This window comes from Setaria viridis, chromosome 8, assembly GCF_005286985.2.
Source record: "Setaria viridis chromosome 8, Setaria_viridis_v4.0, whole genome shotgun sequence".
NCBI classification, from domain to species: domain Eukaryota; kingdom Viridiplantae; phylum Streptophyta; class Magnoliopsida; order Poales; family Poaceae; genus Setaria; species Setaria viridis.
The window spans coordinates 9,670,171-9,685,256 of record NC_048270.2 but is presented as its reverse complement, the minus strand read 5'-3'; the positions used below and the strand labels follow the sequence as shown (position 1 = coordinate 9,685,256).

The 15,086-nt window shown below is 40.3% G+C and overlaps 1 protein-coding gene across 2 annotated transcripts; it reads left to right on the top strand.

Annotated features, from left to right (window-relative positions):
* The first annotated feature begins 239 nt into the window (after nt 1-239).
* Nucleotides 240-14,796, top strand: LOC117833461 (uncharacterized). 2 transcript variants are annotated; one of them, XR_004635476.2, is made up of 13 exons: nt 240-510; nt 2,155-2,259; nt 2,987-3,070; nt 4,041-4,094; nt 4,205-4,344; nt 4,450-4,576; nt 4,657-4,794; nt 11,927-11,998; nt 12,074-12,147; nt 12,239-12,380; nt 12,510-12,610; nt 12,966-13,044; nt 14,160-14,217. XR_004635476.2 is itself a non-coding variant. In XM_034712965.2 (12 exons), the coding sequence occupies exons 1-12, from the start codon at nt 265-267 to the stop codon at nt 14,255-14,257; spliced, it is 1,359 nt and encodes a 452-aa protein (XP_034568856.1). In that variant the 5' UTR covers nt 242-264; the 3' UTR covers nt 14,258-14,796. The 2 variants fall into 2 exon arrangements, 1 of the variants encoding a protein (XP_034568856.1); XM_034712965.2 differs by lacking the exon at nt 12,510-12,610 and having other exon boundaries at nt 242-510; nt 14,160-14,796.
* The last annotated feature ends 290 nt before the right edge of the window (nt 14,797-15,086 follow it).

Genomic DNA, 15,086 nt, shown 5'->3' with positions numbered 1-15,086 from the left:
CCGCCGCCGCCCCTTCACCGCCCGCCGGCCGCCGAACCTTGGCCGCCCGCCGCCGGCGCCCTTCATAATATTTGTTAAAACTGTAGCTCAAACGGCGATAATATTTGTTAGATGTACCGCGTCTGAAACTTCACTAGTCACTGTTCAAACGGCGAGGTCAAAACCGTCCAATTCGATAAAACCTCTCACACGCCCATCGGAGCCAATAAACCCATTCGGCGTCTCGTCCTAACCCCTCCCCTCCCCCGCTCCCCCTCCCGACCAATGTCTCACAACGAGGACGACGCCGGCGGCGCCTCGCCGCCGCCGCCGCCCCCAGTCCCGGCTGCGGCCCCGAAGCCGTCCACCTACGTGACCGTGGGCGCGCTTCGGGGCGGCGAGTGCGCCGACCTCCTGGCGCTGGTCTCCGCCGTCTCGCGCCCGCTCGAGGACGCCGTCGCGGACTTCCGCGCCCGCATCGCCCCCGAGCGCCGGCTCCGGTTCGGCTCCGCCGTGACCTTTGTCCTCGAGGTGCGTGCTTTCTCGAGATCCCCGACTCCCTCCCCGCTGCCGATGCCTAGTTTCAGCACCTGTTCTGCTTAGAGCCCCGAAAATTGGATTGTTGTGCGGTCGGGCTTTTAGGGGTGTTTGGGCCGAGCATGTGGGCATACTGGTGGGTGGAGGCTTGGGAAACTGGTGGATTGGGGAACTGTTATGTTCTGAGGCAATGGCTGGGCCTGGCTAATCCGATTGTTGGTTTGATTGTTGAATTTTGTGCCTTTTTGGATAGTTCCAAGTGGGGATTTAGTGAATGTTAACTCATTTCGTGGCGGGCAGTCCGTGATGTCTGTAATTCTGGCTGCTTTGCTCGTACAAATCCCTAGTGTAAGAATTATTGTAAGTTTTTGCTTAGGTGGATTGGGGAATTGTGGCTCGTGGTGAACACTTACGATTGAAAATTTAAAAATTATATTGTGCCTTCCTTTTTTCAAATTAGCTGTCTTCTTGTATTGGTAGGCTTCAGTGGATTTCTGGGATACGGTTGGCTGAGAACACTAGGGGTGGCAATTTAATTGTACACCCCTTTCAAATTTTGCACATAGTTTGCTGCTTTGGTTACTGCTGAGGTTTTGTAGGAATTTGGTTTGGGGCAGAGTGGATTGCCTGTAGGTCAATTACTTCTCACGAACGAAAAAGTATCAGGTACCGATGAGGTTGTTTGGTGCCTGTAGCTTGGATCTTTTTCTGTTTCAGCTTGTTTTGTGCTTCTACAACGATCCTTGTCCTCAAGTTACCACTGCTCCACTGCAATGATCTGGTGTCAACAGTGTAAGGGGCAGTGCCTCAGCACTACTATGCCCATGTAGTGTAAGCCAAACCCTCCACTGACCACAGTGCACAAGATCCTCCAGGGTCCTGTCCTGAGAAGTTGGGAACAAGGAAAACTTGTCCTTTTCAGCTAGGCATGAAATTCTATACAAACATCATGGTCTCTTCTTACCTGATAGTTGGGATAATCAATAGGCGGATATGAGATTTCCTCTGCTGTTTGGATCATTTTTGCTGGAAGTATACCTTTTGGTTTTTTATTATATTCTCATATTCCACTAAAGGCTGTAGGAGGTATGCATATTGTTGCATGTGTCCTGTATTTTCAATGGAATAAAGGCTAGTGAAATGCAGTGATTTACATAGAGCAAATGTGTTCTCGTAAGGTTTTCGTAACCTTTTTACATTTATATAATTCTACGAAAACATGGCAAATAATTTTGTCTCATCTATTTCATAATTGAGTTATTATTTTTTTCCTGCTTTTGGAGAACTATAAATAGAAAGGCACACACATAAGAGGCTTCCAGAGTAGATCGGCTTGATGACATTTTTCATTTCATCCTGCTAAAGGCTTGGCATTGTAGATTTGTTTGACTTGTATATATGATTCTACAGTCCAGTCTTAACTAACGTGTTTAGTCTTAAGGATAGGCTATTTCAGCAAGCATTTTGCTGGATATTTTTTCTCCTGAAGGACCTTTTTGTTCATCTATCACTGAACTTACTATAAAATACGCAGGCAGGCAGTTCATTATTCCATTTGATGTTCGATTATTTCTTGGATTTATTCTCTTAGCGAACAAAAACCAGGCTTCAATATTACTTTTTTTTTTCTCCGATCAGGACAAGATGATGCTTCAACCTGCTGAGCGTTTAATTGCATTTGCAATTCTACATCAAGGTTATTCCTCACAGTTGGCAAATCCGTTTGTTCCTCTTTTAATAAATGTAAGCTGTAAAACTCGCCTATTCCTTTGTGATTCATTTTCATGTTGTAAATTCTTTGCCACCTGCATTAACTAAAGCTAACTACATGGGAAAATCATTGCCAAACATTCAAGGGAGAAAAAATAAATCTGTAAACCTACTCCATAAATCACCCACTTTTCAGTTGCCCATGATATTCCATTTTTATATATAATAACTCCAGGCCTAACTTTAATCTTGCTTAACCAAGGGATTACTTAATCCACGCTGATGTTCGTATGAAAAATATCTGACATTGCAACGCTACATTTTGTTATTGTTTTTTCAGTATAAACTATATTTTGCCAGTTGCCATTGGCAGTTGAGCTACAGTTTTAACAAACCCCAGGTCTAAGCTGTAGTCTCACTTAATCCATCTATTGAAATGACATGCGTGCAAGTGAATGCCATCCACTCTGACATAGAAAAATAAATTTTTCCAAACTACTTAGTTGATCTCTACATTTTTCCTTTATGTTTTGTTGATTGGTATCACTATCCAAAGGGTCAATGTCCTGCAATTTACTTATTTGCCTTCTCATAGGGCCTTCTATAAACTTGTTACCTTATTTTCGTGATGTGTATGCTACTGTGCTACATTCTTTATCTTAAGCTATGTGAACCTGTTGCTACTGTGCTTTCTGAAGTGTTACATAAAGCATATAATGTTTGGAGTCATTCGAGACCTTTTTTTCTTTGTTTCTTGCAGGCTGCATGTGATGAAACCTCTGAGAAAGCAGAACGGGTATTTCTCCAACTTTTGTTAAGTTTGACTAATGGGGACAATAATGAGGTATTTCTTGTTCTATTTACATATGCTTATTATGGAAACTTTACATGAATTTAGGCTGCACAAGTGCTGAGAGGTAGCATAAGATACTGATGGAACATGGCGACATGCTTTCCTTCCTAAAATATAGTTGTGCTGACGCTTATATGCATATGTAAATAGTCCATCTTGTTTTCAGATATATCTTGAAAGATATATTTTAAGACCTTTAAGATGAAACCCAGTTAGGAGGTTATAAGATAATGCTCCCTCCATCCATTTTTATAAGGTGTGAATTAAGTTGAACTTTGACCAAGATCATTCCTTGTAATAATTGTTACTAATTATAAAATCATGATTTTACAAATGTAGATTGATTATAAAAATCTAGTGTTACTATTTCTGTATCACAAAAGCTATACAGAACTAGTCCATTGTTTGTCAAAACTTTCAAAGTCAAAATATTGAAATGCCCACGTACCTTATAACTTTGAATGGAGTACTGTTGATGATCAGGAAAGAACAAGGAATAGAAGTGTTTGATTACATGCTTGATGGTAATGGTAGCATGCTGTATTGGATGACTCACAGTTGCAGTTGGCAATTCCTGATTGGTTTTAGAACTCAGAGCTGTTTTTTCTCTACTGCTCTGCTAGCTTCTCCTTGTTATCCACATTTTATTGTCTGTAGCAAAAGACCAGATATTACTACAATCAAGTTGGCAAGACTGCTTATGTTTGGGATTTAGGTATTCTGGCATTATAATATTGTTCGATTTCTATGTTAAGGGCAGTGGACTTAGATACTAAAAGGTTTGACATTAGTTTCTTGTCACCTTCCTGACATACATCAGAAATGATCTGCTTTCACCATGTTTATGAGGTAGTTCTCAATTTTTATGTTTACGGAATGATGTACTTCACAAGTTTGTAATGCACTTCTCAATTTGTACATTCTACAGTTGGCATTGTATAATAACTCTGCCTATGTACAGGTTCTGAAGCAGTCTGCTGTAGATTACTTGAATGGATCTGATTATGCATCTCAGGTAGATTATTGTACCTTCATATAATTATGAAACCTAGTGGATACAGTTAATAGACAAATTACATCCAGTGTATGTTGGATTAATTATTCGGAAGGGCATCTATTTTATAGGTCTTATTGCCGAGAGAGCAGCTTGAGAAGCAATGCTCCCGTGATGCTGCATCATCCGTGCAGAGTAGTTTCAGAGGTGCTACTGTCAGAAGTGCTATTTCTGACCCAGATGTATTTCAAAGTGGTGGGAGTTCATCAGAGTATGCATACCTTCTTGCAATGACTGTTGATGGGCATCCATAGCTTGGAGTTCATTTTACTTCTATTGGTTTGGTTATGAACTAAGAATTTTTCAATATTTATAGGGTGTCACCAATCAAACCAAATAGAGATAACATGATTGCTAGTTTACTTCAACAAACATCACTCAAAGGATTGCCTCCTCAATGGATACGTCCCCCTCCACCAAGACTTGAAATTCTTGAAGGGGAGGTAAGGTTGCACGCGAGAGTTGTTTATTCATATGCCATTTTTATTTCTGAACATATATGCATTTGTCTATGAATATACAGTTACAGTGGCTGAACCTAGACAACAACCATGAGCTACTATGGGATGGTAGCATGTGTGCAGACACTAGCCGAGGGGCTGTGATCCGAGATCTTGTCGAAAAAGCTTGTAAAGGTCCACTTGCACCTGCCCAACAAGAGGTTCTTTCTGCAATCTTATTTTCTCAAAAGCATGCGGTTGTTAGAGCTCTGAGTGTATTACCATTTATTTTTTGTTCTGCGCCTTGTTACATCCCTTCGTTTATTTAAATATTTTCAAGAAAAATAGAACTAACCCCTTCATGCTATTTCTTTAGTAGATCCCTTTTTATTTGGGAAAGGTCTTACATGTGCCCTGCAACTATCGGTGCAATGTAAGTCCACCCTGAATACATGTCAATGCCAATGTCCCTAATTCCTTGGCTCACTTGTTTTGGGATTATGAGGTACCAAGTTCTTTGTTATGTTAGGGATAAAGATATAGTTGTTAGGAGTAATCCTGTGCGTGCTGTCTAGGTTCTGAGTGTCTAGGTGCAGAGCCTGTCCAGGTTCAGAGTGGCTAGGTGCAGAGCCTATTTACTTAGCAGATTTCCAGCTGCTAGTTAGTGAGAATAATAAGCCAGTCAAGGTAGTGATGGCTGTAGTTATCAGCTTTCAATTACAGGCCCTATTGTAGCTCTCGGCTGTGTATAAATAGAGAAGAAAACAGAAAAGGCAGCAAGAAATTGCAGCACCAAAAAAGACCACTGTGTACGTGTGTGTTCTGTGCGTGAGCTCCTGGGCTGCCTGTGAGGCTTTAGGCCTTTCAATAGTTAGCATAGGGTCACACATGTCAAGAAGTTTATCATATTCCTTTTTTCTTCCTCACTCCTTTTCTCTTCTCTCTTGCCCAACTAGACCAGGCTGCCCTAATAAACACCACAAATTCTGTCGCTTGGCCATGCACTTTACTGGGATCTTTCCTCCCCTGTTAGAACTGTTGTGCAATGCGTGTAAGTCTCCTAGCCATGGTCTGCTTGTTGCTTCCTTGTGGGTAGAGTCCACATCCAAAAAGCAGTAGATGGACTAGGACCACATCCATATGCGGTCTATTCTCCATCTCAAAGTAAGCTGTCCTTGTTGCCATAATCCCAAGTCCTTCACTGACAAGAACTGATGTGTTGCTGAGTGTTGGTTGTGTAATTGGTGGTCATGAGTGGTGAAGCACTAGCTATTGAGGTGTTGCTGAATGTTGTGTAATATGGTTGTGTAAGTGTTGGTTATGGAAAGTGAATGCCACCAAGGGAGCAGGTTATGTAATATGGTAGCATCTGATTGCTAAGAAGACAAGTAATGGTGCGCAAATGCATGGTACGCCCAGGCAACTTGGCAACCCAACACTTAGTGCAACGAATGGCTGGCCATTCCAAGGAGTCTCATCCTGAGGTGACTTGTTATGATGTGAGGGGCAACTAGAGGAGTCCATAGGGCACAAGGACAGTCGGGGAATGCTAAATGGTTGATTGCACGCAAGAGGTTAGGACTCTAGGACTAATTGCATGCTTTTCTGTACAAGAGTATAGAGGGTGACGTGGTGAGTCATACCTACTCAATTATGCCAAATTGGCTAGTTTATGGAAACTATAATCTGTTGCTTTGGTCATATTAACTATTATTTTGTTTGAAAAGGAGGAACTGAATCATGTTTTCAAAATAGATCATTGTTTGCTTTATATGAATTTTCATGTATTTCTTTTTTACTATACATTTTTTTTTATTTTAACGAACTGATAGTTCGTGAATCTTTAGGTCTGCTTGAAACTAGTCTTAAAGATGGGTTTATAGTTCACCTAGAAATACGAACCTAGACACATGAATAAAAAATGAGTGACTCCCACAAAGCAGCTAGAAGAACACTTGATGGAGGTTTGAAAGGATGTTCTTGTAGGAAAATACACTGAACTATAGAGTTTTCTTTTTTCCTTTTGGTGCCAAGTGTAGAACATCCTTCTTTTTTCTTTCAATCTCATATAATGCAATCATGCATTGTTTTTTCACTAGAATACTACACGTGTGCATGTAGTGTTTCGAACAGTTGGTTAAGCAAATGTGTTAATAAAGTTTTGTGATAGTAGATAGTGATAGATGTGATATTTGGGTGCAAACTGCTCTATTGTGGTAAAAAAGATCCAAGTTATTGCATTATTCAAAATCAACAACTCCAAGATAAGTATTTGAGCTTGTTGCACTATCATGCTTGGCTTTTAAAAATTTGTTTTGTTGCAAATGCTGCACTCACATTTTTTTGGATGGTGCTACATATTGTTTGAATGCTATACAGCCTATTATTGGAAATGCCATAGTGCTCAAGTTTGTTTAATGCTAATATTTAGTGTATATTCCATAACAGAAATGTATAAATATACCTCGTAAGGGTGCATTCCTCGGCAAGGTCTACAGCAGGCGCAGTCGGAAACATGGTAGTGGGCCAACCCAATCATCGGGTTACAAATAACACTAAAACTACAAAAGATAAACATTGTGGACATATCTATAGTGATTTATTACTATGTTATTAGATTAATACTCTATTTGATTTACTTAGCATAGTTCTTGGGTATTCAATAGATAGGAGAATCTGAGATTGGTCCACATAAGAGAAAAGTTAGCCTATTGCATAGGAAAAGATCTGATTTCAAACTGTTGTTGAAGTCCGATCTCGGCCACTGAACTCTAAAATGGACAAGATACAGCCTGAAACTGTCAATATCATATACTTTTCACTTGTAAGTGGTTTGTTGAGTGTTTTTTTCCATGTTAGGAGCCATGACATCATGTCAGCTAACACTTAGTGGTAGAAAATAAATTTAAAAAGGCCAATGGCCCACAAGTCAGCCTCTCCGCGTCATCTTCGGCAATCCCTTCTCATGGCTGTGAAAGCTGAACCCTTCGCCTATAGTTATTCCATCCATGCGGTGTGGCTTGCCGTTGTGGAGGCCTATGAGCTCTCAGCATCGTCTTTCTCTGTGAGAGTGTGTGGAGGCCTATGAGCTCTCAACATCGTCTTTCTTTGTTGACACATATTAGTTTCTTTCTATTTAGCTAGCTCTTGCATCACCACATCACCTCCTCAAACACCCATCCACATCTCCATGCAAACCCAAGCTGCACAACTCACTACTGTCGAATCATCATTGCTTCGTTGTGTACAGAAGGTCAAAGATAAGACATTGCTTGGGCTTTATTCGCGTTGATGTGGTTAAATTTCCCAAAAATAACAGGCCAACAAAGTCTCCTCAATTTCTTGGTCTTCTTTCTTACATCCTCTTCCATATTCCCCTTATGAAGCCATGTCCCTTGCTCCTTTCAAGCTGAGCAAATGCTAGAGCCATCCTGTGCAATATGGGAACCAACATGCTCTATAGCCAATTCGTTGTACGGATCACCTATGACCATGATATTCGCTGCATCATCTTTCCTTTGTTGATGTGATCCTCAGACCAAGGCTCGTGGTGCTACAACTTCTAGCTTTGTTGGCGGTGCTATTGCGGTGGCTGGCTCCGTCCATGATTTCTTCCACTTAGGTACACCGGCCTCCTTAGTTGCTACCTCGCTCGTCCTTCTCAATGACGATGGGGTGCTGGGATAGTGTCGCCTTGCTCTCAACTTTTCTTGAGATTTGGTTAGCCATCTCTATGTTACTAGCTTGTAGGGGACAAGATGAGAGAGATGGTGGATAGGCTTGCCTAAAAATTAGAATTACAGGGTGGATTTTTTAATTTTTTTGGCATTGAGTTGGGTTGTGCTTGCAGCATCCATATCTAAAGGGTGGGCCATTGCCATGTGGGCACCTAAAATGATGATGGAATTGGTGGAGGGCCAAGGATGTCAATTTTAGCAGTATTTAAGTGGGCCAAAATTAAAATTGGGGATAGTTGGGTGGCCAAAATGGACTTCTTTCTATTATATATTCCATTTCCCGTAGGAAGCACTAATGTTTAATGGACCCAAAAATTAGCATAGTACTCCCATTTGATGGGTCCCTCAAATGCCCATACGTGACAAGTCAAGGGTGCCTTGACTAGCAAAACTTTACAAGTCAAGGAACGTTCTCCCGTAGAGGTTAAGGACCATTATGGTTGCGACACGGACTGGGCTCTTCCCAATCCATATTGGAAGGTTTTGATGCCATAGATTTCTTGCGTCTCTCAATTGCAGTACTCACAGAGTACAATGCGTGGAGTTGAAGGAACCACACAAATACCATGCAACTAATTCTGGGAAGCCATGTCTTGATGGAACCTGCCAGTCATGGTTGTTAATGGTATAACCGGTTGCTTGGTCATGTACTTTAGGTCGTTATGGTAAAAGGTCCCACATTGATGGTGTTCTTGGCCCCAAATGCATTGACATTATCCTTCCCCATTCATGTTCCAAGTCATAGAATAGGGTGGAATCATGATATAACTATGCATAGGAATGAGCTTGCATATTGCTTCAATCGCAGTGTTCCCTGGACTCACATGAGCATACACTAAACTCTTTTTGAGGTGAATCCAAGTGGTTAACTTAGAGAACATGAGAAGGGAGATGGAGGTGGAATCACGATATAACTATGCATAGGAATGACCTTGCATATTGCTTCAATCGTAGTGTTCTTGTGAGTCGCATGAGCTTGGGTCAAACTCCTTTTGAGGTGAATCCGTGTGGTTTACTTAGAGAACATGAACAAGGAGATTTAGGAGAACATGTGAGTCTTCATGCATTGGGGAAAAGAGTTGACAAATGAGGTGCTGTGGGCAACTAATTTTGCTAGTCAATTGTTCAAGATCATGGCCGGCAATGTGTGATCAATGGTGGAGAAAGTACTTAGGGAAAGAAGCTAATAGCATCCATGAATTGGGAGCAACAACAATTTTAGGGTATGTTACATCCATGGTTGTAGGTGGGCCACCAAGCAAACAACACAAGACACGGACATATTGTTAATATTTATTAACCTTAGTGCCAAATCACTCTTGAAATATTACCATAAGTCTTGAAGTCTGTTTTGGTTGAATCATATCGTCGCATATTCTAACATCGATCCTATGACTTGTGATCCTACCATCAAATCTTTGATCTAATTTAGAATCTATGATCCCGACAATCCTTTTGTAGGCGTTCTTAGACTTAGCAATTAAAGTTACAAAAAAGTTGGATTATGAGGCCCATGTGCTGGTGTCTATTTTCTCTCTAGCATGGTATGTGTGGCAGATCCTCAAGCCTCATTGTACTTTGTGCGTTCCACTTGAGCCGTATGTATGTGCTTCATTGGCTTCCTCACGAGCATTGTCGGTACCAACACATATATTGATCCAAGGGGGTCCCTTGTGCCATCATTGTTGCAATTAGGCCTCTCACTTTGGTCATGAGATTGCCGTGATTGGCTGAGCAAAGGCAAGCAAATACATATTGAAAGCCGAAATGGATTGGAGAGAAAATAAGAAGGTTTTAGATGACTACTAAACAAAAAAGCAAGCTTTTGTTACTTACCAACATAAGAAAAGACAAGTCTCCATGCGTGGATATCAACTTCGTACTAGACACACAAAAGAAAATAAATCAATTCAAATTCAATAGATGGCTTCAACCCCGTGGTAGTTGCCAAATGCTCAGAAGTACAAAAGAAATCAATACCCATCCAAGTCCAGGTTGATGAAGGCACAAAAGAAAATTTCAATCTAAGTTTCATATTCGTGGATGTCTTGACCATGCTAGTCATGCAAAAGAAAAACAAACAATTCAAATTTACACATAAGGAGATAAGAAAGTAAGAATCTCCATCGACAGATTTGCAGCGAGGACAAGTAGGGATGTTGCCTTAGTTTTGCCCTAGTTGTACCTGGACATTCTGCTATATTCTTTATGTAGCCCAGCCCAACAGTTGCTGGCAAGTCCAATTAAACCTTTCCACCCTTCCGCTAGTTGCTTTGAGGGTGGACACAAGAACGATGGAAGAATGGGGATAAGCAACGATGGTGATGTGTCAGTGGTGTTGGTGTCAAGGAAGAGAGATGCAGAGTGAAGGGAGAGAGCATGGATTATGTATTGCCAAAAGTGTAGGCTTGTAAAGTACAAACTTTTCAAATGTTTAATTTTCCAAGCAAGTGAAAGATTGTTGGCTACGTCATGAGCAAGGTGGCAAATTCGCTTTGTGGGGTTATTTGGATGGTTTTATTCACGGGCCTAAGTAGCTGGATCTAAAAAATTCAAGACTTTCTTAAAGGAGATGAAAGAAAGGTGAACAAACTGTGGTCACCAACTCAATTTAAAGTAGTAATAGATATTGTAGTCAACCTCGTAGGTATGTTCTTGAATTTGTTGAGTTCTGTTTTTGCAAGACCTTTTCCACAGTGATTTAGGTGTGCCACCTCATTCTTGAGTTAACCTGGAACCCGGAAATTAGGTCTAGTGGTAAGGGCTGCTGGTTATTAGAGGGAGTCGGTTCACAGTTTGAAAGATTAAACTCTTGTCGTCTATTTAAATAACATATTTAGTTAGAGATCTGTTACCCTTTTCAGAGATATGATGATAGTTCGCTGGGTAGTTATGTTATAATAGCATAATCCTAAATCCTAATTGCATAGTTATTTAAGCTGATGAGAATAGCAGGTGCTTTCGTGGGCTACCGGCTACTGGAGCTCTATCTCAGTCGGCAGACCTAGGTTCAAGCCCTGCATTCTTCTTAAATCTGCCCCTTCCTGTCTCCTTATTTTAAGCTGAAGAGAATTGCAGATTCTTGAGAAGATATGGAAATCAGCTTAAAGTCTACTTGACCTTATCTCCCTCTTTCTTGGTTACCGGGCTAGTGTCTTGCTGGGTGCTTAACCATCCCTATGGTGCTGCCTACGGGCATCTGACATGTCTACACCTTTGTTTCATCTTTCTGGAGCGATCGGTTAACCACTGGCTTTCTTGTTACCCTGTGTTTCTTGAATGATGAACTGAAACCAGCTTTGATGCCAAAAAAGAGAGGAAAAACTGAAAATGAAACCTCTAAATAGGAAAGTCAGTTATAGGATTAGGAATACAAAATTTGAGTGCTATATCTGGAAACGTGCAGTACAAAGTAAATAAATCATAAGTAAACTCGAACATTTTTGTACTACAGTGGTAGTAGCTGGCTATATGCAGTTTGTTGTAGGTCAATGAATTGGTTACCTTGGCATGCATGTAACAGCAGATGCTCTATAGTTGCCCCAACCATACACTTGTATTGTATTGTGATGTTTTGATAATTTTACATCTCTAATGAATTTATTACTTCTTGCAGAAAATTGTTTTAGATTTGGGAAAGGACTGGAAGCTAGTCTATCACTGTGGGATGACACCACAGAAGCTCCGTGTATGTACTTTGCTTCTGACAATATGCTGAATTCTTTGCATGCTTTGTTGTTGATCTGATAATTCTTTTTTTCAGGGCCTTGTTGAACATAATACATGTATAGCTGTCGAAGTTCTTTCAAGGCTAATCAACTCTCCGGACATGGATGAGTATGCATAATAGCTTTTTTGTATTCTTTATCTTTGTAACTATGTTGTTTTTCTTCACATCATATTTCATACTTGCCTTATTGTTTGACAGATACTTTAATGTTCTTGTCCATATGGAAATGAGCTTGCATTCAATGGAAGTAGTAAACAGGCTCACTACTGCAGTTGTTTTACCGCCAGGATTCATTCATGACTACATCTCAAACTGTATTCGATCATGCGACGACATTCAGGTTTGGTTTTTAATCATGCATGTCACCTTTTCTGGTAGATCAGCATCTCTTGATAATTATAGTAACATGATTCCAACATTAGTTCTGGGCTGCTAAAAAGATTATTGGTTGATCCCTACTTGTCCTCAGATCAAAATCTGATTGCCCCAAGGACGTGAATTTCATTTGTTATGCAAATCAAAAGTATGGCATATTATGAACCCCAACATCCGTTCTTCTTGCAATACCAGGTGCAACCACCTCCAGGTGGAATCATGCCATTAATTTCTGGTTTCGGGACAAATTCAACATGATTTTCTTTGGAATAAATAATTAAGTTAATGATATTGCCTACAAAGTGTTGTATCATGCTATAATATTTCAACTTCCAAGTTTGGATGTGTCTATTGAGTAGCGCCATATATTTACTCCTTCCAGTGTATATGACAGTATTTCTATCTCCTATTTACTGTTTCCTTGCACATGCTAAATTGAGTGCCCACTTTTGTCTCTGTTCGCTATTTGAATGAAAGCTGAATAATCCATATGGCACTTTGTTTAATTTGTAGAGTGCTGATAATGCTTGTTAATTGGCATTGTTTGCAGGACAAGTATATGCAAAACAGGCTAGTGAGATTAGTATGTGTTTTCCTACAGAGCCTTATCCGAAACAAGATAATAAATGGTGAGTGCATCACTGTGCAATCCTCGTACTGCACTTTTAATGTAGTTTATTTATTTTCTCTGTTTTGCTAAGTATTGGACCAAACTATTAAGATGTCTTTAATTGTACAATATTTAGAACTTGCATGTTCTCTGCAAGCTACTTAGTTTTATACTTTTATCTATATTAGTAGTATGGTTAACAGCTTAACAAATCATCATATTTGGTCCATTGGGAAAATAATAATGAGCTTTCATGCAAATAGCACTCTGATCTGAGCTTTTCTTTGATGAAACTGATTTTCATCGGTTCCTTTCTGATTCTAAATTTATAATCAACTCAATTGTTGTTGAAAGCCTGTGTTCAAGTTCAACATGTTTAATTGTTTATTTCTCTTCGTATATAGCTTATTACACCCTCAATTCTGGTATATAAGGAGAATAGAAGGCACATTTGCCCTCATGTAAACTGGTCCAAACCAACAATGGGGTGAAATCTAGGGATAGACCAGCGCTTAAAAAGGCACAAGGGGTGTTTTTTTAAAGCATGAGTTAAGATGTGGTTTCTTAATATACCCACAATTCCATATATTTGTGGACAATTTTCAGTGCCAACATCCCTTATATTCCAGGGCAGAGGGAGTAATTCGAAGTTGTTTGGTCTTTCTATAGGAAGGAGCTTGCAAAAGGAATACAAACTGGTGTACTCATTATATGTGGAAATTCTAAATTATACGGATTTTATGCACAGCAAATTATGTTACCTTCTGGAACTATGTTGGAACAATAATAGAAGTATGGTTAGAAATCCATTTCCCAAAAAACCAACTGAAATTTTAAATTTGATTTTTTCCACCTTTTGAAAATTGAACTTACTACAATCTGTTCCACAAAAAAGGTGCATCAAGTTGTGCCATTTAGGCCCTGAACTGGCTCCTTACAGAATATGACTAGTTTTCAGGGAAAATCGACAGTTCCTTGAACTGTTACATAGAAGAATGCTATTTTGTACACATTGTTTTTCTTTCTTCACTAGACTTATGATCATTTGTGTATTACTCTGTTGTTGATTGAAACTGAGATTCCATACTGTGCAGATAATGACATTTTTTTTTCTGGATGCTTCATTTTGTGCAGTGCAAGATCTCTTCGTCGAGGTGCAAGCATTTTGCATCGCCTTCTCACGAATAAGAGAGGCGGCGGGGCTGTTCAGGCTCCTCAAATCTCTAGAATGAAGAGGCGCTGTATGATCTGCTTGGGAGGGGGGTGTTCGGTTCTCTAGACAAAATTTTCCGTTGTGTACATCCTTGGCCGTGTTTTTGTTGCTAAACTGCTAATCACCTAATCCCGCATAGGTCTGGACTTCCTAGAAAGTAGCATTCTATTAATGTATGAGGTCGTTAAGCTGTTCCCTTAATCTCAGAAAGATGGGGAAGAAAAGTGGCATAGCATTTAACATGTTGGGGTCATAGGTAGAGCTAGTTATCTTGGCGGTGTTTGTGGCGTCATGTAATGTATTTTGCATGCAGCGTGAAGTTGTGGGGGTCTTCCCGTTTTCGTGTTGTCAGGCAACAAGGGGAAGCCCCATAGTTGACTCGGGATGAGGGAATGGTCGGATGAACTCAGAACTACCAGGTTGGATTAGTCTCTATACATGCTGCACTGTGCATCTTAGTCTCAGTGGAATGGGTGCCGGTTTGATTGAGAATCTTTTGCTCCTGAATTTGTCAGAATCGGTGCCTGTTTGATTGAATCCGTGCTCCTGAATTTGTCATGCCTCTATCTTCAAAAAACTGTTCGAGTACATACAGGTAGACTGCTACTGCCTGTTTAACATGTTTGAGAGACAGGTTACCAGCTGTATCTGGACAGCACCATGGGTCATTTTGTTACATGTATAATAGGGAATTTCTGCATCCTTTGCGTCGAAATTCTGCATCCTGAATTTCCGAAACATATGGGCGGTCAGGTCTTCAGAAATCAAGACCTCAGAAGGGAGGACGTGAAGCAATCATGAAGCATTTTCAGGGGTGTTTGGATACCCCATGCTAAAGTTTAGCACAT

Excerpts from the sequence above, each read along its gene's own strand:
- LOC117833461 (XM_034712965.2), top strand. The coding sequence starts at position 265 with ATGTCTCACAACGAGGACGACGCCGGCGGCGCCTCGCCGCCGCCGCCG. Across the intron at positions 511-2,154 it reads CCGTGACCTTTGTCCTCGAG|GACAAGATGATGCTTCAACC; the intron begins GTGCGTGCTTTC and ends TTCTCCGATCAG. Across the intron at positions 3,071-4,040 it reads CTAATGGGGACAATAATGAG|GTTCTGAAGCAGTCTGCTGT; the intron begins GTATTTCTTGTT and ends GCCTATGTACAG.